The sequence below is a fragment of the Ailuropoda melanoleuca genome, chromosome 16, assembly GCF_002007445.2.
Source record: "Ailuropoda melanoleuca isolate Jingjing chromosome 16, ASM200744v2, whole genome shotgun sequence".
In the NCBI taxonomy this organism is placed as follows: Eukaryota; Metazoa; Chordata; class Mammalia; order Carnivora; family Ursidae; genus Ailuropoda; species Ailuropoda melanoleuca.
In genome coordinates, this window is record NC_048233.1 from 26,885,566 (window position 1) to 26,911,295 (window position 25,730).

Sequence of the window (25,730 nt, forward strand, 5' to 3'; positions counted from 1 at the left end):
GGTATTAGGCACTGCTTTAAGCTTTTTATAGGAGTTATCTGGTAATATTTTAACCCTAGGAGGTATGATGTTACCTCATATGTTGTCACTTTAACAGAAAATCTAAATGATATTGTTAAAACTATCATGTCTGCTTATATAAGAAATTGTAAATTAAGCCGGGGTCGCAGATGCTATCTCTCACCACCCAGACACCACTCACGGCTGAGACACTTGTTTCCCCAGCTGCTGACAGCTCACAGCGAGGTCTTCTCTGGGCATTGCTCTCAGCCTCAGGGAACCGCCTCACCCGAGGCTACTCTCCCTGCCTGCAGCAGTGATGGGTTCATGGGGGACCCATCTCTTGCCTCCACTCATGGCCATCCTGAGGGGCCCTCGCAGCTCCAGAGCTTCCTCAGGGGTCAGCTGAGGCCCTAGAACTGCACTGCCTGTCAACTGTCCCTCTGCCCATCCTGGTCCCCCGGCTTCCTTCCCCAGCGTTTCAGAGAGCGCTTCTCAATGGACTTCCTGCTTGCAGATCCCCGCCTGGGATTCTGTTTCCTGGGGAAGCACGGCGAGTTCTTGAAGGGAAAGAGTGGTGTAAGGCAGGAGGAAAAGCCAACAAACAAAAAACCAGACAGCGAAATATTCTTCAATAGAAATTACAGAACTTTCATTTGGAAATTTAGTCCGTAAGTATGGTCACTAAATTCTAGTTTTCTCAATGAAATAGTGCTTAATTCTTGAATTTAATGAAAAAAACTGCCAGACTTAATTAACACAAAATAAATACAGGGAGGATCTAATTTCATCAACAAAAAGAAATAAAAATAATTTCAAGTGTGTATTTGTGATAGGGGGAAGTGTATTTAGACTTTTATAAATGAAAATACCACACTGGCAGAAGAGCCCATCTCCACTTGTTAAACCTGGTTAACAAATGGTCCTGGAATTTAAATTCTTTCCAGAAATACATGGCAGCTGGTATCCAAGGTCACTTCACTCGTAAGAGTTATTTTAAATATTCACTTAAAATAGGCTGTGTAATGAAGGACTTTTTAAATAACCATTAAATCCTGATTTTTAAAAAAATGTTCAAACTCTACTAGCTTTATAGACACCATTTTTCAAAGGAGTTGTAATAATTTTATCGATATACTCAGGACATCAGTGAACAGGGGGTTACTTACACATGGTTAGATTTCTTTAGACTCTGATGATACAATGTTTCCTCGATTCTTTTATTACTTCCTTTTTCCCACATAGACTCATTCAGTCTAATGGAGTCTCCTTGCAGAGTTTCAGTTATTCACACAGGAGGGAATGCAAAGAATGCTATCAATGGTTGCTATTATCATGACGAGTCTCTATTTTATGCATTAAAAATTCCAGTCAGAAAGATTTTAGTTCTATCCTTTCCCACGTGGAAGGCAATTAAATAGCTAGTAGAGATTTCTTTGGGACAGGAGCATTAAAAGCACATTTCTTCCCCTTTAATTATGCCAATAAAAAAGAATCTGATCAAGGACTTTTATCCTCTTTGAACACCGCTTTCTTTCCCTTCAGATTTTCTGTTTAAAACGTCAACAACAGATACACTGGGAGTAGATAAGGCCGCTTGAGAGGCCCCATGGCTGCCCAAGCACATCTGAGTACCATCAGGGAAGGGTAATGCATCTCCTGCTTGATAGGAGTATGGGAAGGTAGAAATCTTAGAGGATTTACTGTGTATTTCATGTTGAAACCATACCCGTAAAAAGAAAACAGCAGTCTGTGACTGAAGATCACAGCCCTTGTTATCAGGACAGAATCCTGCACAGGGCTGATATCCAATCACCTGGGATGCATTAGTGGATCTGGGTATGGGGGGGTGCTTATTATAGTGTGCCGGGAGGAAGAGGGCATCTAAGTGAAGAAATGCTCCGTGGAACATGGGGTAATTTGCTGCTGACAGTAGGGAGAGCTTCCTGACCCACCTGGACAACGTGAACTGCAGTCATTCCCAGCGGCAGGGTTCTTAACGGCCAGCGCATTTTAACCAACCAGTAACTGAGTCATGCAGGGATTTTAAATATAAGATGAGAAACAATTTCCATGGCTCTATCACCTATAGTGAAATCTCTTTTAAAAGACAGTCTCTTCACTATGTCATCAGATTTCCAGATATTCTCTATTCTCTATAAAACATACTGGTGGATACCCACAACTTAATAAACTTTCTCTATAAGCCTGGGCCTTTTTGATCCTGTGAGTTGAGTTGTATGACTAAAAGACAGTTGTGTTTATTAACAAATTTATTGAAGTTGTAGTTTTTATTGCAACTGTACCATGAATATTTTGCAAATTGATAAAATATAAATGTGAAAAAGAGTTGTTATTTCTATGAAAACTAAGTAAATACTCTAGAAATACTCAGAAAAGGGAATTGCTTGAGAAATTGCTGCTGATTAAATGTAGAGTATCTGTAAAAAAAACTATAGGATAAAAATCAGAAAAATCTCCCAGTCATTACATTTTTATCCCACTTTAAAGTATCAAAACCTGATCATCAGAGAAATGGCTTATGGACGTGATTTTTGCAGATTATAATCATTAGGCTCTTACCCGAAGGAAAAAGCTCAGTTTGACATTTGAAGATTGGCGAATGGATGTACATGGGAAATTTTAGGGTACAATAAATCACTCAAGAGTGTGCATAAGGTTTTATGATTTTCCCCTTTTAACTGACTTGTTAAGCTGATCAACAAACCATTGGCCAAGTACACATTCAGTATCTGCTGCACTTTATCCAGGCTGGGCCACGGTCTCTCTGTTTGGGCTTATTGGATGAGTTATTTCACAGGCGTTTTTGTGCAGGAAGAGCTGATATCGGGCAGTCCCACTCACACGAGGTGGAATGGGAGAAATTTTTCCAGGTTTTAAACAATGGCCAGAGAGATTTGGAGGCATTTAGCAGAACCACCAGGGGTGTTCTGATTCTGAACCATATGGAATCCCAAACTCTATAGAACCCGGAATAGGTATAAACATCACAGCTGCCCCTCCCAGCAAAACAAAGCTAACAAAAGAGTTCTGCCATTTTCCTTTGCTGATTTGGGTCTTAATCTGAACCTGTAACCTCAGCTGCAGCATTTTCCAGGGGAGACTGCCCTTGCACTACAGAAACAGAATAAATGAGGTACAACGAAAGGGAGGAGAAGTTAGGAGCACTTCCATCTTGTTTAAAAAATAGAACAAGGTTGCAAGGCCTGGGTGGCTCAGTCAGTTAAGTGGCCGGCTCTTGATTTTGGCTCAGATCATGATCTGAGGGTCCTGGGATTGAGCCCTGCGTTGGGTTCCTGCTTGGCAGGGAGTTTGCTCCAGCATTCTCTCTCTCCCTCAGCCTCTGCTCCCCCTCCCCCCTCCCCCCCAGCTCTCTCTGAAATAAATAAATCTTTAAAAAACATAGAATAAGGTTTCAGAGAAGCAGAATATTCATGTCATATATAATTACCAATTTAATGTAGCATTCTTTCTAGAATTGTAAGCCAGCCAAAACGATACTGGTTTAGATACAATCCTAATGACTAATTTCATCATTGCCTTTGGGATCTACACAGTCATTACAACAGACATGGATAATTGTTGGGACTGATTTCAGATAATAGCACCGTTAGCCCTGCATTTCCCTAATCATTCTCTTTCTTGCTGTGTACAAATATGGAAAAAATCAAATACACTGAAGTTGAAATAGGGATGAGGTAGTTGGGAGGGGGGTAGAATCTCCGTATCAGCAACTTCAGCAAATTAAGAGCAATATCAAAATAAGGGCAATCTAGAGCGCCTGGGTGGCTCAGTCGACTTAGCATCCGACTCTTGATTTCGGCTCAGGCCATGATCTCAGGGTCCTGAGCTCAAGCCCCATGTTGGGCTCCGCGATGAGCATGGAACCTGCTTGAGATTCTCTCTCACTCCTCTCTGCCCCCCCCCCACTGCTTGTGTGCATGCTCTCTCTCTAAAAAAATTAAATTAAATTAAATTTTAAAAATCAGGGCAATCTTCCAGTCATCTAGGATGAATAATCATCAAAATGATGAATAGTACTGGTATTTTCCTTTTCTAGCACAAGGAGTGACAATTTATTTAAACTGAAAAGTAAAACAAAACAAAACACCCACACCCATTGAAAATTCACCACAGACGTATCCACACAAAAATGATGCTACTTAAATCAGAAGTATTTTGAGCCTGGTCTGAGAGGATGAAAAATTTCACTAATTACTATGCAGTGCATTTATAGCTTTAATTGTTTTTCTCCCCACTTCTCAAGGGACATGTTTCTTCCAGAAGCACAGTTGCTGAAGCAAACATTTATTTTTATTGTTTCATGGGAAAAAAGTGGAAGTACCCAACCAGCTACTGTAATTCTGTAAAATCAGCTACTGGAGAATTGTATATAATCGATATCTTTGCCCCAAACTGTGCCTTAGGGTCTGCCTTATTTTTCTGTTTGAAATTGACAGAAAACAGTCTGTTAGAATGCAACAAATTTTAAAGGATACTGATAATACTTCCTTTCAATCACTATTTTTCAGGCAAATTTACTGCTCTCCTCCTCAAGAATGACACCCAAAGCCCTGAAACATTAATTAATCATTATGCCAAAATATACTTTATTTGTACCCGTGAAGGAATACACGCCTCTTTAAAAGCGACATCTCCTCCTTGCAAAAATAATACATGTTCACTGTAGAACATCTGGAGCACAAAATAGGCAGAAAAAAAATTAAACTATAATCTCACCAACCAGAGATAAGTATTGTAAACATTTGGGTAAACTGGCTTCCAGGGAAAGAATATAATTCTTTACTAAATCTTAAAAATGATCTTCTATTCCTCAATAAAAACTTCTTTTCCTCAATAAAAAGTTCTGTTACAATTTTGCTCTGGGACTTGCATTTCTTGTATCTTTGGAAAAGTATCTGATAGTGAACTTGATGTGCACAGCTTAAAATTCTGGCCATACTGAATATTAAATAAGAGAGCCTAAAGTCTGAAAGAATTTGATTTATGAACAATATACTTATGCAAGAACACCGTTCAAAAGGATAATTTTAAAAATCAGGTCAGTTCCTTTAAGAATGGTAATTTCCTTTAAGAATGATAATCCTCGAACGTGCTTCAGGGGAATGCAGATGTGTTCGGTATACATACTTTTAAGCATGTCCCAAAGCGGAACAGTATCAGAAAATTCTGCCAAATGTGGGCCGATCCATAGGGGCATGGAAACCTCTTTAAAATGCTCGGTGAGCCTCACAGTACAATAAAAGAGGAGACTCAACGTTTCTTTGTTTTGCCCGCGTTTGGAGACTCCGAGGCCATGTACAGTTCTCATGTGCCACATGCTGCAGCTGAAGACATTCGTCATGTGGGATCTTTTAGATAAGACCATCTTGAAAGGCAGAGCTGCAATTCTGAGTACTCGAGAGCAGCCTGCCGCTGGTAATGCAGGCTTGAATTTGTGGTTTCTCTTAAAGGGAAAACTTAAAGCTGTGTTTCGTAGAGTCTCTTCCAAATGAATACAAGGAGAGAAATACGAGGAGAGTGTCGAGGCTGTTCATATATATATGCACATAAACATATATATTTGTGTACATACATACACACACACGTGCACACGTGCCCCTTAGTAACATATTCCCAATATGGTAATCAAGTGTCTTCTAGTTTTCTTTCTACTTAATACAACTATCAGGATACTCAGATGTCTTCATATAAATCCTTGCTGACAACAGGAAGCCTAAAGTGGGAAGAATTCACTGGGATACATGCTCCGAGAATTTGTGAGTGTCTTTTTGACAACCAACTCCTGTTTGCCTGCATGAGCGTACTTGACTGAGTGTCCCTTCACTGAGTAGCGGGTAGCAATGGAAACTTGCAGGAAAACACCAAGAACCAGAAGCAAGGCAGAGTTACCACATTCACAGCAGGACTGGAACACTGAGCCAAAAGATGGGGAGTCGAGGATCCTTACACCTCCTTGGAGAGGTGCAAGCGCACACTGGGAGGGGAGCGAACGGACAAGGGGGCGGCGGACGGTCGTGGGCGCTCACCTGAGGGCTGTTCTGTAGTGGTAGATGGCTTCCCGGTTCCGACCCTGGTCCTTCAGGAAGTTGGCGTAGTTGTAGTGAACCTTGGCGTTGTGGGGCAGAGTCTGAACTCCAGACCTACAATGAATACATTTAAAGAAAAGAAAAGAGAGCAACAAAGAATCGTGTTTAGGAACATCTTCGGCTTCTTTCATTATTTTACTCGGTCTCATGAACTTGCATTCGGAATGTCCATGACACCCAAGTCAGATTTTTCAGGGTTTACGAACTTTGTGACTTCCTAAACATGCTTCTACGGACAACAACGAAGGCAGTGGGCGGTGTGCACAACTGAACAAACATGCGCACTGGATCGGAAGCAGAGGGGCGACCCCGGGTGACAGAGAATTCTCTGCAGAACAAACCTGCACGCTCAGGTTCATTCGGTTTTTTCCCTCCTTGCTTCTTTTGTTCATTTATAACCTTCCTTAAAAAAGAAAAATTGGGAGCATCTACAAAAATAAATCATGACAAGAGGGATGACTGCAGACTGGCCTTCCTATTAAGTTTTATTGGAAATTCCCATTTCCTACGTGCCCAAGCCTGGACTAATTTAAAAAAAAATAAATAAATGCAAGTATAAGTATTTTACCAGTTGCAGATAAGGAAAGGAGGTTTTGCTCCAAAAGGTAAAAAGCCTGCTTCCATGGTCACTGTGTTAGTCTGCCTGGGCTACCGTAAGCAAAGACCTGGGGAATCCCTACACGGTAACAGTGAAGCTTTGAAGGTGATTCGAGGGGCAGGTGGGGGCAGGAGGGGACCCATTTCTCACTTGTAACTAGCTCACACATTTAACCTGCACAAGGTTATACAGTTGGTCAGTGGCAGAGGTGGGATTCTAGAGGATTCTAAGTCCGTTCTAGAGTTCCCTGTTCCCTCAACGTGCAGGGAGGTGTTGGCAGGGGAGTGGTGAAAGAAGATGGGCTGGAGGGCCACTTGGAAAGAAAACTCCCGGAACATGAATGGATGAAATGTGGGAGGGGGACAGCTGTTGAGAGAGAACAAGGAGACAAGCAGGACAACCTAGTTTCGGGGCAAGTCTAATGCACTAATACCTCTCCCAGGTACATACTTTCACGTAGTTTTTAATGTAAAGGTAAGATTCATAGAAGGGTTTCGTACAGTGTTAAAGCTCTTGGGGAAATATGAAGGGCTTTGTGACCTTTGTTGAACTGTCCCTAAAATAACAGGTTCCTTAAGACCAGTAAAGACAGTCCCAACTTAAAAGCCCCCAGCTAGGAGCCTGAGGAACTCTCCAGAGGACAGAACTTACAGGGAGTGCAAGAGGCTAGAGACCGACCTGAAGGCAACATCATCGGAAGGCAGCAGACTCCAAACTTACACAGGCTGCTTCAGTGCCCGCAAAGCTAGGGCAGGTCGCTGGGATTTCTTGGTGGCCGGGCTGTGGTGGACGCACACTAAATCTCTATCAGGAGCATTTAAGCCCAGATCGCCATCCTTACCCTGCGCACCCAGTGACTTTTTTCATTATTCTTTCCCCATCCCAGACAAACGCAGTTTTACTTTCTGGAAAACTTGAGCTAGAGACCCTGCACTCGCGAATAACGGGCGACGCAGAGGGAAGGGGGAAGGGCTGGATCTCAAAGGTAGAGGATGTGAAGTTTGGTATTCTGAACGTTGGGATCTCTGTTTCTCCCCCTTATAAAGCTCTCTAAGTACTGGCAGCCAGGACTGGACCCCCGGGGAGGAGACTGGAGGATTCCTTTCAGTAGCAACTGACTGCACCCAAGACAAAAGGCTGACAAAAGGCTGACAAATGCTGACATTCCTGTGGTGCTCCGGCTCCGGTGAAACTGCTGGCATCCTTCAATCACAACGATGAGACCCTACAGTGCCACAGAGAGCTAGGATTTTAATGGAATATTTAAAGTGGATATTACACAAAGTGAACTTAGTCACAGGAGAAGAATCTGGGTCAGAATGCTAGTAATGGCTTAAAAAAAAATTCCAATTTCTATCCAGGAAAATTTCTGATTCTTCTCTCCAGAAATAAGTAGTGCATGGTTAACAGGCTGATTTTAAAGGTAACTTTGGTTTCAGTGTGGACATAACGGGCGTATTGGGACGGATCCCCCCCGCTGTGTGATTAGCATGGTGACTCTAATTTATGTATCGCCCGGGAACGGACAATTAGGCCTGTGGAAACATGGTCCTTGCGAAGATCGGGTCATTGTTCAGTGATGGCCAGAGGAAGTAGTGATATTCATAACAGGCGAGCAGCTGTGGGTGGAGTAACTTGAATCCGAAGAACACACTGCTTTTTCCATTGTTGTTTTTGACCTTTATGTTCTCTCTGTGATATTTTTCCTGCTATGTTTTTCCAGTCTCTCATTTTACAATGAGTAGTTTGTGGAAAAGGGGAAATAAACAACTGGCCAAAGGCAAAACTTTCCATATAGCTGTAACTGGCCACGCCGCTCTTGCTTCCAGAGCCAGACTCCTCCATTCATTCTACTGATGTTATGATTTCGTGGCCCCAGTCGTTTCAGTGGGAACAAGCAGCTCACATGTATTTACAAAGACACGTAGTATTCATTACGTATGCAGCAGGAGCTCAATCCCTAGTCAAAATCCCAGTGATGATTACAAAGAAAAATCTCCTTTCAACGCAGGACCTTCATTCGTGTACCCCATTTCTCCCTCACACCTCTCATTTGTACAACACTTGAAAAATAACAGAAATAACAAAAAGGCCACTTCTCTCAGGTATCTCTCCAAGTCCATAGAACATCAATTTGTTTTGTTGGCATGGATGGACAATAGGTCACGAGGACCATCCCCAAACTCCTGATGAGAAAACAAACATTAAAAAAATAATAGCGAGCAGTGTTCAGCCAGAGGTTAACAGGAAAGTAAGAAAGATTTGTGATTCCCTTCAATGTTGACCCTGCTGTGGCCTGAGGCCGCACAGCGCCACACTCAGAAGGGCCAGTACTCACAGGATGGACTGCTCGGTTTGAATCAAGTTCCGGGCTAAGCGCCCACTTCCATGGATCATCTCCTTTTATCCCGTCGATAACCTACTGGACGGGTAGAATTATCATACCTCCCACACTACAGATGAGAGCACTCAAGTTCAGAGAGATTAAGACCTCTCTCTAAAGTTACAGACTGAGAAAAGTAGTGAAGCAGGGATTTCAACCAAGGCCAATACGTGGTCAGAACCATTCCTGAAGCTGATTTGACGCTAACCCAGAAAGGTACCCCAGGGCACAGGAACACTATAATTTCACTATCACAATGTTTACCTCATTGGGAAGCAAACCATGGCCTTGTGGGCCACAGGCGCGCCAATGTGTTTACCTATTATCTTTGGCATCTTTCCCGAGACAACAGCAGGGTTGAGTCGCTGCAACAGACACTATGTGGCCCACAAAGACTAAAATATTTACCATCCGCTCCTTCACAAAAGAATTTGCCAATCCTCAGTATATCTTCTCTGCCCTGGGAGGTTGGCTGATCTTTCTGGCTTAGCAGTTCAGAAAGGAAGAAACAGAAATGTGTTCCCTACAGAGATGGAGAACAATCTAGGGCATAAATTCTTAATCGATGGTCCATGGATCACTTAAATAGTTCATGAATGGGGTTCAGAGAGACCCTTAACTAGACGCAAATAAAAGAAAAATGTGGTCTCTGCCTTTTCAGGTATTTCGAAGATTTGGGGCATAGAGGGGATTTTACCAAACTGTGTTATTACAGTATTACTTACTCCAAACAAACACACAATTCCGGGCTGTTACCAGACCCAGCTGGAGCTGTGCAATGACCCTCTTCCCAGGTTAGGATATCAGAACAGTTTCTTGTTACAAAGAATTAAAGAAAATATAGCTTGCAGCTATGATTATGAACCAACCCCTCCCTCTTCCTCTCTCCCCCTCTCTCTTCTTTATACTGGGCTTAGTTTTAGTTAGAAAACATGAAGTAAAAAATAAGCGTAGCAAAGCTTGTGTATTCTTTTATATCAAATTCAGGTTCAAAGCCTGGCTTCTCCTCTTCACAGCTCTTTCCCTTATACCAATTACTCTCTTCGGGCCGCTGGTAAGACACAATTGCTGGCTTCTTATGCTGTCATGGGTAAGGTTCGTGCCTGTGGAACTACAAAGCTGCGAGGGGGCCCTGCAGCTGAACCTCCTGAAAATACATCACACGGTGGGATATTTTTGGTAAGAGGACGCCTCAGCTGGAAAGGCTGGGACTTGACTGAAATTTGGATTTTCTCCAACACAAAGGTCTGTCTTAAGATACTCTGTAAGACTGTTCATAGTACTGCCAAACAAAACCACCCCATGTAAGAAGAGAGGCCTTAATGAGACCATATGTCCAAGGAATGGTCAATGAGTTCATCGTTTAGAACAGAGGAGAAGCCAGAAGCAGGGCCTCTGCCAGGGACATCACCTTATCTAGAAGTATAACAAATTCTTCTTACTCAAATGAGCCAGTTCTTGGTTTTGATCATTGTAGCTAATTTAGGCTGTCTCACCTTTAGGTACTCAGCTCAGGTCTATAAGAGATCAGTTCTTGAAGGCCTGGGTTGTTCTTAGCAGCCTGCTTGTACTTACACAGTGTCCTGCTGTTAAAATGTGTTTATGTGTCTGACCCCCATGCAGACTTTCAGCTCCTCTATAGATAATCTCTCTCTTCCCCTCCTCCCCACCACCTCTCTCTCATACCCTAGAATACAGGGCACAGCAATAATCTGAAAACCTTACATAGTGTTTATCGTACTGCTTTATGCAACTTTCACATACTCATTTATTCTTAAACTACATCCAAAATATAAACAACATTCTTCTTCTTCTAAGTTTTAAACATTAGAAAGTAAGGCACAGAGTGGTTAAGTAACTTGCCCACGGTCACACAGCTATGACATGGTGGTACTTGGAGAGGAGGCAGAAAGTCTAACTCCAGCCCCCACACTCAACCAGTAACTGTATCTTCCTCCAAAGATTCTTGGCAAATATTCATTTCAACTAATTTGAGCCTGACTCAGCACAGATGAATACATACAAACATCTGGTCTTAAGAGAAGAAAGAATATTCTTAAAGTCTCAGATTCTTAAAACTTTTTCTTGGAACATACATAAATTGTAATAGGCAAAGTTTTCTAAAAACTATCAAAAGTTTGATTTGTATGGTATACAAAATTCCACTTGATCACCAAAGGCCTCCTAGGGCACAGAAGCTGTTCAAGCACATTTGTGGGATGGTTGTGCTTTCATAATCAACTGTCACTTACTACCTACTTCCATCTAAAAACACAGAAGCCTCTGGATGCAAGGTCAATGAGCTTTTTGTTTTTCTGTTTTTAAACTGCTGGCATCAGCCTTAGAGGGTTTGAACATGAACTTGTTACCCTTGAAATAAACTGCTGCCTGCCAAAATCCACCCCCAAAGTTGCTCTGATTAAGCAGTAAACATCATTAGAAGACACAACCTCTGTTAGTACCTCAATTCAAGCAAAGGGTTTAACGTAGGGCAGAACCACTTTAAGGTCTCTCATAAAAGCACTGACTGTGGAAAGCAAAAGAAAAAAAAAATCAAGTCAGCAGAGACTAAGGGGAAGTTGTATTATTGAACTTCCATGGCCCTGTGTTTACAGAATGACCTCAGCATGGGTAACAAGAGGCAACAAGCCCACTGTGGTCTGGGGGAACTGCCTTGAAGGTAAAGGGATGTGACAGGGACTGAACAGAATCTGGGACCTTAAGGTGAAAAAATATTCATAAAAAATCCACACCAAAAAATCTCACCTGGCAAGAGGTTTCTACATACCCACGGTGGTAATGATGACGACTGTGAAAATGATACGGTAATAAGAAATAAGCTAATAAGGCATGCATGCCAGGGGTGTCTGGGGGGCTCAGTCAGTCGGTTAAGCATCTGCCTTCAGCTCAAGTCACAATCTCAGGGTCCTGGGATCAAGCCCTGCATCAGGCTCCCTGCTCAGCGGGAAGTCTGTTTCTCCCTCTCCCCCTGCTTGTGGGCACAGGTGTTCTCTCTCTCTCTCAAGTAAATAAATAAAATATTTTTTTAAAAAAAGACATGCATGCCAAACTAATTTTTTTCTACTAAAAAAAAGTCAAATTGCTAAGTAGCAAAATCAAATATATTGTTTTAAAAAAGCTGAAGAGGGGCGCCTGCATGGCTCAGTCGTTAAGCGTCTGCCTTCGGCTCAGGGCGTGATCCCGGGATTCTGGGATCGAGCCCCACATCAGGCTCCTCCGCTGGGAGCCTGCTTCTTCCTCTCCCACTCCCCCTGCTTGTGTTCCCTCTCTCACTGGCTGTCTCTCTCTCTGTCAAATAAATAAACAAAATGTTAAAAATAAATAAATAAATAAAAAAGCTAAAGAGTGCAGTGAACATTTGTCTTATTTGTTCATTTATTCGTTCGCTCATTCATTCATTCATTCGTTCGTTCCTGGCAGCCAGTCTGTGCTCCTCCTCCAGGACTTGGACTTCCTGTGGGGAATTCGCTCTTGCCTAATTTTGTGAAGTCTCAGTGGAACCTGAAGGTGCCGGGCCTGCCCTAAGTCCCTGGAAGTCAGAGGGGCTTCTTTGGCCAATCATTCATTTCAGTGCCCCGGTGGAGACAAAGGACAGGCACGTGACCTAGGACTTAACTTTCCAAGGACTTGGATGTGAAGATGAAAAAACCCGGTGTAAGCTTACCTATTTGTTCCTGGGCGGGCACTCGAGTGCTCTCAGGACAGATTCTCTCGATGCCTGTTTCCTGTCTGCTCCGTGCCAACTTCTTCACTGGCCCTTCAATTCTGTGCACCTTCCTCTACTCTTCCAATATTTTCCCCTTTTTTCTGGTGATCCCAACTCTGTTTCCATTGTTTGCCCCCAGGGTATAAGTGTTGGGTATCAGCTGAGCAGAGAACCAAGTAAAAACCACACTGACTGAATTGGGTAGCTGGGTCATAAGCGAGGACAGAAGCTAGAAGAGGGCACAGACAGGGAATCCCTGGAAACCTGGAAAAATACTGTTGGGATCCTGGTGGGGCAGTGTCAGGGAGCCCAGATGAAGGTCATCACCAGGGCTACGGCATCAGTGAGGCCTGAGCTCCAGAAAACACGGCACGATGAGCAACAGTCCCAAAGAATGTTTATACTTTACAACAAGTTTAGGGCTTGCAGGTGACCTTGTTATACTCAGAATATACTCTACCGCATAAAAACCTACCAGGAGATGAAAAAAGTCTTCCATTTCTTTGTTCACAATTAATGTTCAGAATAAAGCAACTAGATCACAGATCACAACTTAATGTCCTGGAAAAGCCTAAAGAAAATGTACTGAGTTCTCTTCCTTCCTGCTGTGTGCTCACCTTTCTCACTGACTTGTCTGCGTAATGAAGTTAGGCTTTATCATTTCATTTTGTTTATAGCTGATTTTACAGCCCAGCTCATCATTACGACGGTTTCGCAGATTCAGGAACCTTCCCATGAGCCTTATTTTCATAAATTCACTTAGCATTAGCTCACATTAAACTTTATAGAATACCATTTAAAAAACTAAAGCTAAAACCCAAAATAAAATTACATCTTCCACTTAAAACTTTACTAAAAAAAACCCTGTGGGTTAGTGGTTATTGCCAGACCCATGTTATCTCATTTGTTTGGAAACAAATATGTACGCAATGAAATACATGGGAAGAGATTTGCTCTTCTCCATCGAATCGTACCTGAACAGGGACTCTCTCGACAGCCAAATTTCATTCTGCTTCACCGTTTTCCAGGAGAAAAGCAACAGCAGCAGCGCAGTGCACACGGTCAGGGTGGTGGCCCCCCATCGATTCAGGCAAGTGCAGAGCTTCCTCAGTCCGTGCACGAAGAGGATACAGTAGCCCATGCTGGGGAACAGAGTGGGAGAGGCAGGCTTACTCCAGGGGTGCCGGGGAGTCCCCCGAGTACTCGATCCCATATAACTAACTTTCAAATAAAACTCATCTGTGACAGAGAAACAAATACAAACTCCCCCGTCTTACACAATATTTACATGCTGGTTCTCTAATGCGCTCTCCTAGCACATTGCCAGCCCTCTGGCATTAGTGTGGAGAATAACAGGCTCATCGTTTGGGCTCAAACTGCCCTGGATTTCAGCAGCATCATGAGATGTCCCTTTTGCGTGTTCTTGGGTCGTGAACAGACCCTCTGATTCTCGTCGCCTTATGTCACTGACATTGTATAACGTATTGGCACCACGAGTCTAAATCTAGACTGTGTTGCAGCACGTGGCATCGTGGCTTTGGGGGAGACAGCTGCCAAGAGCTCCCTATCAGGTCCTGGGAGGGATGCTCATCCCCACAGAGCACTGGCAGTCTGTTTCTAGGGATGTGCCGCCTGGTATGTTCCCCCTCTGGTCAAAGTCCTTATGCTGAAGGAAAATCACCTATCCCCACACCAACTCCTGAGCAGGGAGCTTGGGGCCCATCACAGACAAACCGTATAGACAGGATTAAATCTTGCTGACTCTGGCTCAGCTTTCTAAATAGACATGAAGAATCTCTCATGTTATCTGAGCGGCATGCTGATAGCACACCTCGAGAAGCCTTTGGCTGGAACCTGGGCCCTCATGTCATCTATGCAGCCACAGAGATGCTTCCTGCCTGTCAACTGGCCCTGGAACATCACAATCATTTAATCTGTATCCATTACTGCCATGTGCATTTCAGTTAAAATCCACTTCTTTCCAAAGATAATAGACTACAAATTATTATGGAATAATTTAAGAATGAAGCCAGCTTGTGTAAAGAAATCCGACATCAGTTAGACATTAATGCCATAATAAGCCCAAAATTAATACAGCCCATTTACATGTTTGAATATTTATTCGTTCTCTATATGTGACCAGCAATATACTGGGCACTAAGAATGAATTATGAATAGAACACAGGTCCTGCCCTCATAAACCTCCAGTCTACTGGGGCAGGTTGGTTTTGTAAAGGAAAACACTTACATAGTCTCATTTCTCAACATACCTCCTTTAAAAAATCTCTCCACTTCTGTTCACTTTTCTGAATATCTACGCTTTGGTATCAAGGGTAGAAAAACAAGAGAGGCATTTGAGGTTTCTGACATGGAGATGCTGGGAATCAGTTCAAGTTTGAGCTCCAATTCCATACTTCAAATCCTGTAAGCCAGTTGGTCCAGCTCCCTAAACTGTGAAGTTTCATTGTTAGGCCAAACAAAGGGAGTCACGACCCCACTTACTAGGTCCGAGCTGGGGAGGCTGGATTTGATTGCTATAAGCACTGTGCAGAAGCCTCGAACATGCCAGAACATAGAGTCACTAATGCAAAACCAATAAAACCTCCAAACCTCTTCCCACTTTCATAGTAAGTCATGTTTGGCCTTAAAGGTATCAAGATTTTCTAAACGTGTCTCATTCTATACAACAGCCATGCTGATGCATTACAGGCCACCATGTTCCTGACGATACCTGCCATTTGCTCCTCTAGCCTCATTGGGATCCCAGCCCTGATGAAGCAGGGTGCATCTCTGGCCCCACGAAAGCCTTCTGGGCTCCATGCTTCCATTCAGCAGGTATTTAATAAACACCAACTGCGTCCTGCCATCATTACAGGCACCAAGACCAGGTTGGTGGACAAAACAGACAGTAATTCCTATCCTCGTGGAACCCACGTGGGTGGGAGAAACAGCCAATAAGCAAATAAAACGCAGAGTGTGCCCCACAGCAGGATATGTTACGTGGGTAACAAGAGGGAGTCCAGGGTGGGGAGGAGTTGGGATTTTACTATGGTCAGGAATGGTGCCACAGGAGCAAAGTCCTGAAATGCACGTACCCCGAGCAGGCACCCACAGCTCTAGCGGCTGTCTCCTCGCTCGGGCCTTCGTAAAGCAGCCCCAAAAGAACTAATGTTTGCTGAGCGCATCTCATGTGCCAAGCAGTTCCGTGTTATGAGTTCAGCCCACCCTCGCACCCCTGTGGGTCACTCGCGGTTAGTGCTGTTTAACCATAAAGACGCCGATGAGGAGAAAGGTGAACTGATTTCCTGAATTCGGTCGCACAGCTTGTATAGTCGGGCAAAGATACAAACCCACGCGTTTCAGATTCCAGAACTCACGCCCCATATACTGGTCTGCTTGTCTGGGTTTTGACGGGACCTGCTGATTCTTGCGCTCCTCACGCCTTATCACGCAGTTTCACCTACTTCCCTCCTAACACTCCATTCATAAAGTTTCAGTACTTGCTTTCTGTCTCCTTGTAGGAAACAGAGCTGCCATCTGGCAGAGCAGTGGGAAAGGAGAGCACTGGGATCTCCACACAGGGTCTCCCAGCTATAGCCACAAAATGGCAGAAGACAAGAATAATGAAGATAACGACGACAAAAGTAATGAGCTGTTGTACACATCTGTGTGTTTATAGTGGGTCCTTCCTATTGGCCAGGCACTGCGCTAAGAGCGTTGCATGGGCCTGTGCACAATATTCATAGGGCCTAGGATAAGGACGGTGCTGGCTTTAAATATATTATCTGATTTAAATATATAATTCTTGGTATCTTCCATTCCATAAATGAGGAAATTAAAGCTTATAGGAGTCGAATAGCTTGTCCACAGCACTCACAGCTAGTAACAGAGAAGACCCATGGCTCTAACACGATGCTGATCTCCAGAAGGTGACCAACTTCTTCTGGAAGGCGCCAAAGAATAAGTATTTCGGGCCTTTCAGGCTTTTCTGTCCTGCCCACTCTATCTTTGGAGCAAGAAAGCAGCCATCAACACTGTGTGTATGAATGGGCATGGCTGTGTTCCAATAAAATTTATTTATAAAACAGGCAGTGGGCCAGCCTCCCCTCAGGAGCCGCAGTGTGTTGACCTCTGCTGTGACCAAAGGAAGGAGAAAGCCATTCCTTTCCCCTCAGCACAGGCATCAGTATCAAGTAACATGGTCATTTTTTTTGGAAGGTCCTTGTATTGACATATGGTTTAAAGAAATGATAAGCCACATACAACAATCTCTACTTAGGTTTGCAAATTTCTTAGAGAGTATCACATTCTTACAAACTTGAACACAAGATCACAAAGATTAAGTTGCTTCTCTATGATGACATTTCATCCTTCAACATCTGCTTAAATACAGAGCTCAGTGGCAGGGGGAGAACTGCTCTGTCCATTTCTAAGGGGCAGGGCAAGGCCTTATTTTCAAAGTAGAAAATCAAGCAAATGAGAAGCTACACGCCTTTCTGGCCTCCAAAGAGATGAAACCAGACTGCAGACTGCTTTGGTGCACCTGGTTAAGGAAAATCTGGGCTCAGATCAGGGACCTCAACACAGAGCACGCAGAGTCAGGGCAAACCACTGACAGTGGACAGAACCAGAACCCAGAGAACCAAACTTGGCTACTGATCGGTTTGGCTCAGCACCGAGACGCATTTTCAAAGCAGCTGGAGCAGCACCCCTGCTTCTGAGAGTGGAGTCATTATTTGATCTCTCATTCACAGGCTGAAGGTATCCCCATGTCAGTGCATGGGATAACCAGGGACTCTGGCCCCTCTCCCTGGTACTTTCATGATGCGCATCCAAAGGGAACTTTAGAGGAAATGCAGGTCAACAACGATTGTCCTTCCACATTAGAATGAAAACTATTTAAACCTGGTATTCGAGAACTTTGTGAGAAGTTAATCATTGTGTAAACAGTACAAATGTACTTTCATGAACCTTGCCCAGAAGCTCTTAAGTGATAAAAGAACAACACATCTCCTTTACATCGACCTGAAAAGAGGACAATTTTCTATCTCTGGGCCAAGCATTTTAGAATGTTTATTATGGCTTCACTCTTTGTTCAATTACATGGAGCAAAGAGAATCTTTTCGCTATTAAGTAGAACTGAAATTCTACCTTTTGATTTAAACAACCGACTGAAAGGATCTACAAATGACATTAGTGATACAAGACAGACACAGTCTCACGATTTTATTACTTAAAAGAAAAAAAAAATTCCCAACTTCAGATAGTTGAAATGACACAGGGCCCTCGTTCACTTCATTCTGGTCTGGTGAATCCCCACCTGGCAAACTGTGACAGTAAGATCTGATTCTGGTCTCATGGATGGTTAAACAATAACGCCCTGGAAAGCGGAGCCCAGAACAGATGTCTGGAGTTACAGCCTAGAGGCAGCCAGGAGCCAACGGGGAGGCCTCAGAGCAGATCTAACCTGGAAGCCGCCAGCTTCCGGTGAGTCAAGACTCCCCTCGCCACCGCCGTTGTTGTTGTTGTTTTTTACTCTCAGATATTTGACAGGCAGGAACATTTCTCAGAAGGCTGAATGTGTTTGGATATGAATGTATTCATATTCCAAGAAAATGACTCCGCAAGCATTTCTTGTGCATTTCCCTCCTGTGCAGCTTCTCATCCTCGGTGCCGCGCTCCCGCGGTAGGGATGAGAAACTGTCACTTCTCCACGAAACAGATTTCTTCCGTTCCTTGCTCACCTTCCTGTGAACCACTGGGATAATAATGCCATTGCTTTCCCCTCCTGAGAACCTGATTCTCCTGAAGATGAGATGCTTCCTCTCGACCTTGCAGTTCATCTACGAGCTCCAGATTTAGGAGACCTCCCGTGGTAAATAAGGCAGCGCTCCGGAGGCAGAAAGAGCCTGTCTGCATTCCAGTTTCTGACACTGCCTGTTGTTGGATCTTCAATCATTGAAATTCTTTACTTATGAATTTTCTTATTTGTAAAAGGAAATAATTTTACCCTGTGCATAATGCTCGATAGACAACCATAAGTGATAACATTAATATTATGTTATAATCATAATATTATTAGAGACTTATTTTGTGCTGAATAGAGTATGAGACAGGATATGTGTACAGTGTGCATATATCCAGGTCAAAACAGATGTCTCTCTACCAGGCTCCTGTAAATGTAGTAACTTCCTGGGGCCCGTAAAACACAGGAGCCGCAGTGGAACAAAAGTGCCCCAGTGCAAACTTTAAGCGTGGGAGTTCACAGTGAGGAGAGGGAATTCTGGAACTGCAGCAAAGGAGCTGGGTTCTTTCCTGACACTTGGGAGTTCTGTGGGCCACAGGAGATGCACTCAGTCTCATGAAGCCTTAGTTGTTTATTTTATAAGAGCTTAAGATTGCCTGCCTTAGATAGCTGAAAATCTAGCTACTTTAAAGGGCTGTTGTTTGGAGTAAATGAATCCATGTAAGTGGACAGTCTATGAACCGAATACAAGGTATCCATGTTTTCAAGTGAAGTATTTATGTGTTCATGTGTGTGGTTAGTGTGCCCTTATCTAAGACATCAATAAAATGTACTGTGTATATCATTAAAGTATGTGATTACATCTATAAAAGCGACTCCTAAAAAGTTAGAAAAACCACCCTCTCCCTAGCCTCTCACAAGCATGCCCATCTCTAGAACCTGAATTCTGTCACTTCTTCCGTAAACCACTATGGCCTGCGGTACAGCACCTGCACTTCTGAAGCAAAGGCATAATGCGCAATCTGCCAGTTGTTGCTGCCTTCTCCTTTATTCCGTGTGTCAACACGGACCTGACCGCACATACATATGCTTTGTCATGTGTCCAGTGTTCTTGGAGTCTCTACAATACTCTTTAATGAAGCATCCATCGTGTGAGGCACTATGAGAAAACACAGACATACAAAAATGGCGGTCCCAAACCTCAAAGGGGCAGGACAATCCAGGTTTCCAAAGGAGTATGGGGGATATTTTAAGATTCCTAAAATCTGTATAAGAAGTCACTGGTTTAGTGGCAACCATTTGGCAATACATATAAATGTATCTAATCAGCACGTGGACACCTTCAACTTACACAATACCCTGTATGTCAATTATATCTCAATCAAGATGAAAGGGAAAAAAGTCAGTGATCTGAGATACATTTCCCCATGTGGGATCCAAGAGAAAAGGAAAGAAATGGATTCACTTAGAAGGACAAGGGGTCTTGACAGAAGGGAGGCTAAGATGGCCGCACTTCGGTCCACTCCCACCCTCCAGGCAAAGCCAGAGCCAGCTGTGCGGGACCTGGGCTGTCCACATCTATGCTTTAGTTGCTCTCCTCTGTTTGCAGAGGCCCATTTCCTAACCTCCTTCAGTATGGCGCTCCAGAACACTAACCTGCTGGGGTAGGGCTGCAGAAACAAGAGAGGAAGAGAAGGGCCGGGAAAGGAGGAGAGGCCCATACCTACGTTGCTTTGCTTTCCTTCCACTTTGATTCCTCCAATCTCCTCATTTGCACAGGGTGGGCTGAAACAATGACTTGCAGCTACCTAGCACAGCTTATGGTATTTTTTACATATATTTTTCCATTTAGGCTCATCTGAATCCAAATTACACTCTCCAAATTTTACGTTCGAATTGTGGTTTCCAAGACATTTGCTGTTCATCATTTAGGACTTAATAGGCATAAACATTCATTTTTTATTAACTAATAGACTTCTGTGATATTAAGGCCGTGATTATAGTTCAGTAATTAACTGCCCGAGATTACCCTCATCTCATGCCCCAGGCCACCCCACAGATTGGCCAACTGATCTTCAGCCCACGAGCACCAATCTCCCCTCCGCTCACTTCGTTTTCACCACGGCTCTGCTCTGTTCTATTTGTCTGTGATCTACAGCCTCCATTTTAGAACACATTCGCGCGAGTCCCTCAGCAAAGTCCTGCTGCTTTCCTTCCTGGTCACGCTCTTCACACAGCACACTCACCCCCAAGCACAAGCACCGAGCCCAAGCCCAGGACAACCCTGGGCCCCTCCGTCCCTGGGCACTACCCTCAAGAGCAGCCCTCACTGGACTAGATCTAGCTTCTGGACCTCGCACGTCTTCTGAATTCAGGTCTCGAAGGGCGGAGGGAATGGTTTATGCTGGCACGGCAAGAGCAAAGAGACAAACGAGCTGGTATCAAATATTTCCACCCTTACTCCATCATACTCTGAAGAATGACCTTAATCAACTTCTGAAACCGTGGAGTAGGTGATAACACCAGCAGGAAGCCTCCGACTGCATGACCGTGAAGGTTTGTCCCACTGAAGACTGGAGACGTGGGGAGGAGCAGCAGAGCTTGACAGACTCCGCTTTCTTTTAAAATACGGTGCATAACGTGGAAGACGCCATATTTAAAAACATTAGAATACTTCTCTCAAGTAAGAAGACTTATCTCCTTACTCAAATCTTGGATCTTCCCACTGTTTCTTCTCCAGTGGTATCCCTGACCTTCACTCTTTCTCTCCAGATCATTTGGTGGTATCACTTTATTGCCCCCTCGTGTAATAGCGCACTGCATTTCTCCTTTTCCCTCGCTGTACTCATTATGATAAAAGAGAACCTCCTTTTAAGATGGCATGATAGAAACACATAAAACATGGATTCAGAGCTAAAACTAAGTAATAATTGAGTGGCTCTGGGTAATTCAGCCAACACATATGCACACTTACACACATATATTCTCAGAGACCTGGTGCACTTGACCTTGTAACTGAAAACTGCCTCTCAATCTATTTCTTGGGTTTTTAGTGGAGTGGCTCTTTGCCAAGCCCAAGCTGTTTTTCCCACCTCTCTAATGTATTATACATTGGGAATTTGAAACAAAAAAAATTAAACTAAAAAAAATGAGTATTGGCTTTGCCTGGTTCCTGGGTTTTCCACGATTTTTATGACTTGGCTCTCTCAAAATCGGGTTACTTATTGTCCTCTTGTGTGGTTCAATCTTGTCCCATCCCTGTCAGCCGCAGCCTTAGAGGGACTCAACCTTCTTTATTCAGTATCAGCCGCCTTGGAGGCAATGTTACCTGTGCCTTGAGCCCCTGTTTAGATCGTGGCTTAAGCTGAATGAACGAGTCTCTCTCCATGACTTCATGTGGACACGCAAACTTCAAGACCTGTTCTCATGGACTACAACCTCTCTTACCAAGCTACCTGTACAATGGCTCCTTGAAGAGGGAGGTCTGGCCTTGCTCTTGCTGCTGGGGGCCTGCTTCCTCCTGACATACATCATACATTTCTTCTTACTGCTTTCCCCGTGAACTTCTAAGCATCAGCTGTTCCTGCTGCTTATGAGGACACCCCATTATCTCACAGCAGAGACCCCACACAGAGGCTTCCCAGCCACTTCCTGGTGTCTACCTCTGGGCCCTTCAGAAAGCCTGTCCCCATGGCAAATGTACTGCCTTCCTATCCCCTTCCCGCACAGGACCCGTCTCCCTTTCCCTAGGGGACCATCTTGTTGAAAAAGAGCAGACACAGGTGGTCACATTCCAATGCATGACAAAAATCTTTGTTTAAAATCCGAAGGAGAAAAAAAATTCATGCTTTCCACAAGGTTATTCTGAATCACAAAACAGTTGAACCGTGGAGCTGAAAGAGACCTTAGAGATCATATAGCACAATGATTACTAGGGTTTGAGATTTCCCAAACCTTTCCAAGAAAGCGGAATTGGGTGGGGAAGGAGGGTTGTGCATCCCCTGCTGCTCTTATCATCTTGTCATAGGAGAAAGGATATTTTAATACCAAAAATATAAGAAAGGTGTAATTTAAAAAAATGCATAGATAAAACTTCATGACAAACCCATTACATTGTCTTTCTCTCTCCCCTCACCCCCTTCCCCCAATTTGGCCACAGACCAGGGAAAAGTGTTGTGGAGATCTAAGCAACACTTGGGGACCACTGAACAAGGCCAACTCTCTGGTTTTACTGGTAGGAAAGGAAGTCCCCCAAGGCTGACAGGCAATAGGGGACAGATGGGGCTGTGCTGATTCCCAGGTCAGTCATCTTCCTACTGGATTTGCTAAAGTAACCTTGTGTTGATAGCGAATGACTGCTCTGATTTTAATATTTGGCAAAACTCTGATTTACTCGCATAATTATCACTCTCCTCCAGCAAGTCTGAAGAAGCCTGTGCACAGATGGCTGATCTGAAGGGGTTCCCAATATCAGATCACAGAAGTAGCATTACTTCCGAGGTACCATTTCTCATTTTGCATCCTGAGAAAGAAATGCTGCAGTATTGCTTCCATAGCGACCTGTGTAAGATTAAAAATTTCATCTCAAGTTGATGACTTGAAGGTATTTCTCAAAATCGAAAATGAATGGGGTGGGGGTCATCATTTTTCCAATTTTCCATGTCTGATATGTCCATAAGCTTAGGGATTATACAATACCAATGGCATCTTTCTAAGAGTAGGGCAGTTTTTTATATATCTTTCTTCCCTCCAACATTATGGTATCTAACTTCTCCTTCCGTGGCCTCAATTATTTTTATCAATGCATCCACAATATTGTTTCTGCCTTCATTTATTCTTTTTTTTTTTTTTTAAGATTTTATTTATTTATTCGACAGAGATAGAGACAGCCAGAGAGAGAGGGAACACAAGCAAGGGGAGTGGGAGAGGAAGAAGCAGGCTCATAGTGGAGGAGCCTGATGTGGGGCTCGATCCCATAATGCTGGGATCACGCCCTGAGCCGAAGGCAGACGCTTTAACCGCTGTGCCACCCAGGCGCCCCTGCCTTCATTTATTCTTATCTGCTTCCCCTCTCCACTCATTCATGTCTTCTTAAAGTAGCTTAGGAATTTGCTCTTTGGCGCTGCAGTGAATAAATCACCCTTAATCTGGCATGTAAATGGATATCTGATCACATCCTATGACTTCATTTGAGAGCTCTCAACAACTATTTCTGTTTCACTGATTCAAAGAAATTTTAGTCCTTTGAAGCATTCTCATGTGGTTTTTATAAAATACAAAAAAAGTAGCCATAAAGTTATATGCCTCTCTGGAGAGAAGAATAAGAGATCAAAATTTCTGTTAAAAAAAAAAGTGATTTAAGCCCCAAATTCTCTTGCCTGTTCAAAAAGGAAATCCACAAAATAGGCATTTAGCACCAGAAGAAAAGATTATTCCAATTTCTTTTGTGGTGAAACTCTGACCCTAAAGCCATGCAATGATAAATAGCCTATTTCTGTACCTTTTATCCACAGATTTCAAAGCCCAAGGGAGAGAAAGGTGATATTTTGGGTCTTATCTAAGTTAGGATGGAGGGAGAGCAGAAGCCAGAAGATTTGAGTGGCTTGTTCATTGTTAGGCATAAAGGCAGGATAAAAGAGCACTTGGTCTGACTCATTCTGGGTTTTTCTTGTCAAATAGTGAAAACTAGCCCCTGCGCGTGATGGGAGTCACCCAGGCTTTAGTGAGGGTGGACATGACTTCTTTTTTTTTTTTTTTAAAGATTTTGTTTATTTATTTGACAGAGATAGCGACAGCCAGCGAGAGAGGGAACACAAGCAGGGGGAGTGGGAGAGGAAGAAGCAGGCTCATAGCAGAGGAGCCTGATGTGGGGCTCGATCCCATAACGCTGGGATCACACCCTGAGCCAAAGGCAGACGCCCAACCGCTATGCCACCCAGGTGCCCTGAGGGTGGACATGACTTCTGTGGTGCTTATGGACGGAATCTAAAGCCAGGATTTGGCTCCCTATCACTTGAAACAAACATTTAATGAGTAGAAAGTTCAACTTCCTCAGAATTACCAATCCAGCTTTTTACTTCATTGTCCTATCGTTCGCTAAAGTTTTGAGACAACACAGATGTCTACATAAAGATGACGATGTATATTATCAAACTTCCATTGAGGGCACTGTGTATATGTTTTCCTCAAAGCACTGGGTACTCGATGCTGTGGAAAACGGCTCTTTCTTGTCAAGGTCAATAATGTAAGGAGAGTCACGCAGAGAAGATTACTGTGCGTATAAAAGGCTTGGGAAATGTTCTCCACCATCGCCAAAGCCAATGTCTAACCTTAATAAATGCCATAGGCAACATCCAGTGTTCTTACGCCTTCCCAGGGATGCCTCCAGCATATGCAAACTTCTCTGTGGTCCCCAGGAAGCTTCCAGCAGCTCTAATGACTTCAGCACAGTCAGATTATAAATACTGACCATTTTCTAGGAAAATGGGGACTTTCTCTGGAAAAGATTTTACCCAGCAGTGACCAGCTGCCCATTTCAGTGGAAAATAGTGGGTAGCTGGGCAAAGAGCTGCTGAGATGTTCGGAAAATGATGACTGAATGTCAACCCTGCAATGCGCACGTGCAGGTACTTGGGGAGACAAGAAAAAGAGTCATCTTTTAAATGACAACCAGCTCACTGACACTGATTTTAGATGACTCTGCATCAAGTTTGCAAAATGGAGCAAAGTCTGAGCTGGTTCTAAGAGGCAAGCATTTGTTCTTGGTAATATTGAGGCTTTCTTCATATTCTGAACTTGCATTTTATTCCAAACGGGCTTATTCCTAGCAGAAAAAGCACAAGGACACTACTTTGTCTATTTTAGAGAACAGAAATAAAGCCAGAGAAAGGTCGGGGCACCTGGGTGGCTCAGTTGGTTGATCATCTTCTTGGTTTTGGCTCAGGTCATGAGCTCAAGGTTGTGAGATCGAGCCCCATGCTGGGCTCTGTGCTTGGCGCAGTCTGCTTGGGATTCTCTCTCTTTCTCTCTCAAATAAATAAATAAATAAATAAATAAATAAATAAATAAATCTTTTTTAAAAAATCAGAGAAAGGTCTATTTAAGATATGGCACCCAGGAAGAGCCAGAGCTGGCATGATTCTGTA

The 25,730-nt window shown here is 43.5% G+C and overlaps 1 protein-coding gene across 1 annotated transcript in view; it reads right to left on the reverse strand.

Moving 5' to 3' along the window:
• Positions 1 to 25,730, reverse strand: part of TMTC1 (transmembrane O-mannosyltransferase targeting cadherins 1) — a 274,127-nt gene that overhangs the window by 76,330 nt on the left and 172,067 nt on the right. The window contains exons 10-11 of the mRNA XM_034646018.1: positions 13,814 to 13,981; positions 6,072 to 6,185 (exon numbers count right to left, since the gene is read on the reverse strand). Coding sequence (XP_034501909.1) covers positions 6,072 to 6,185; positions 13,814 to 13,981 — 282 coding nt within the window. The remainder of the gene's footprint in view (positions 1 to 6,071; positions 6,186 to 13,813; positions 13,982 to 25,730) is intronic.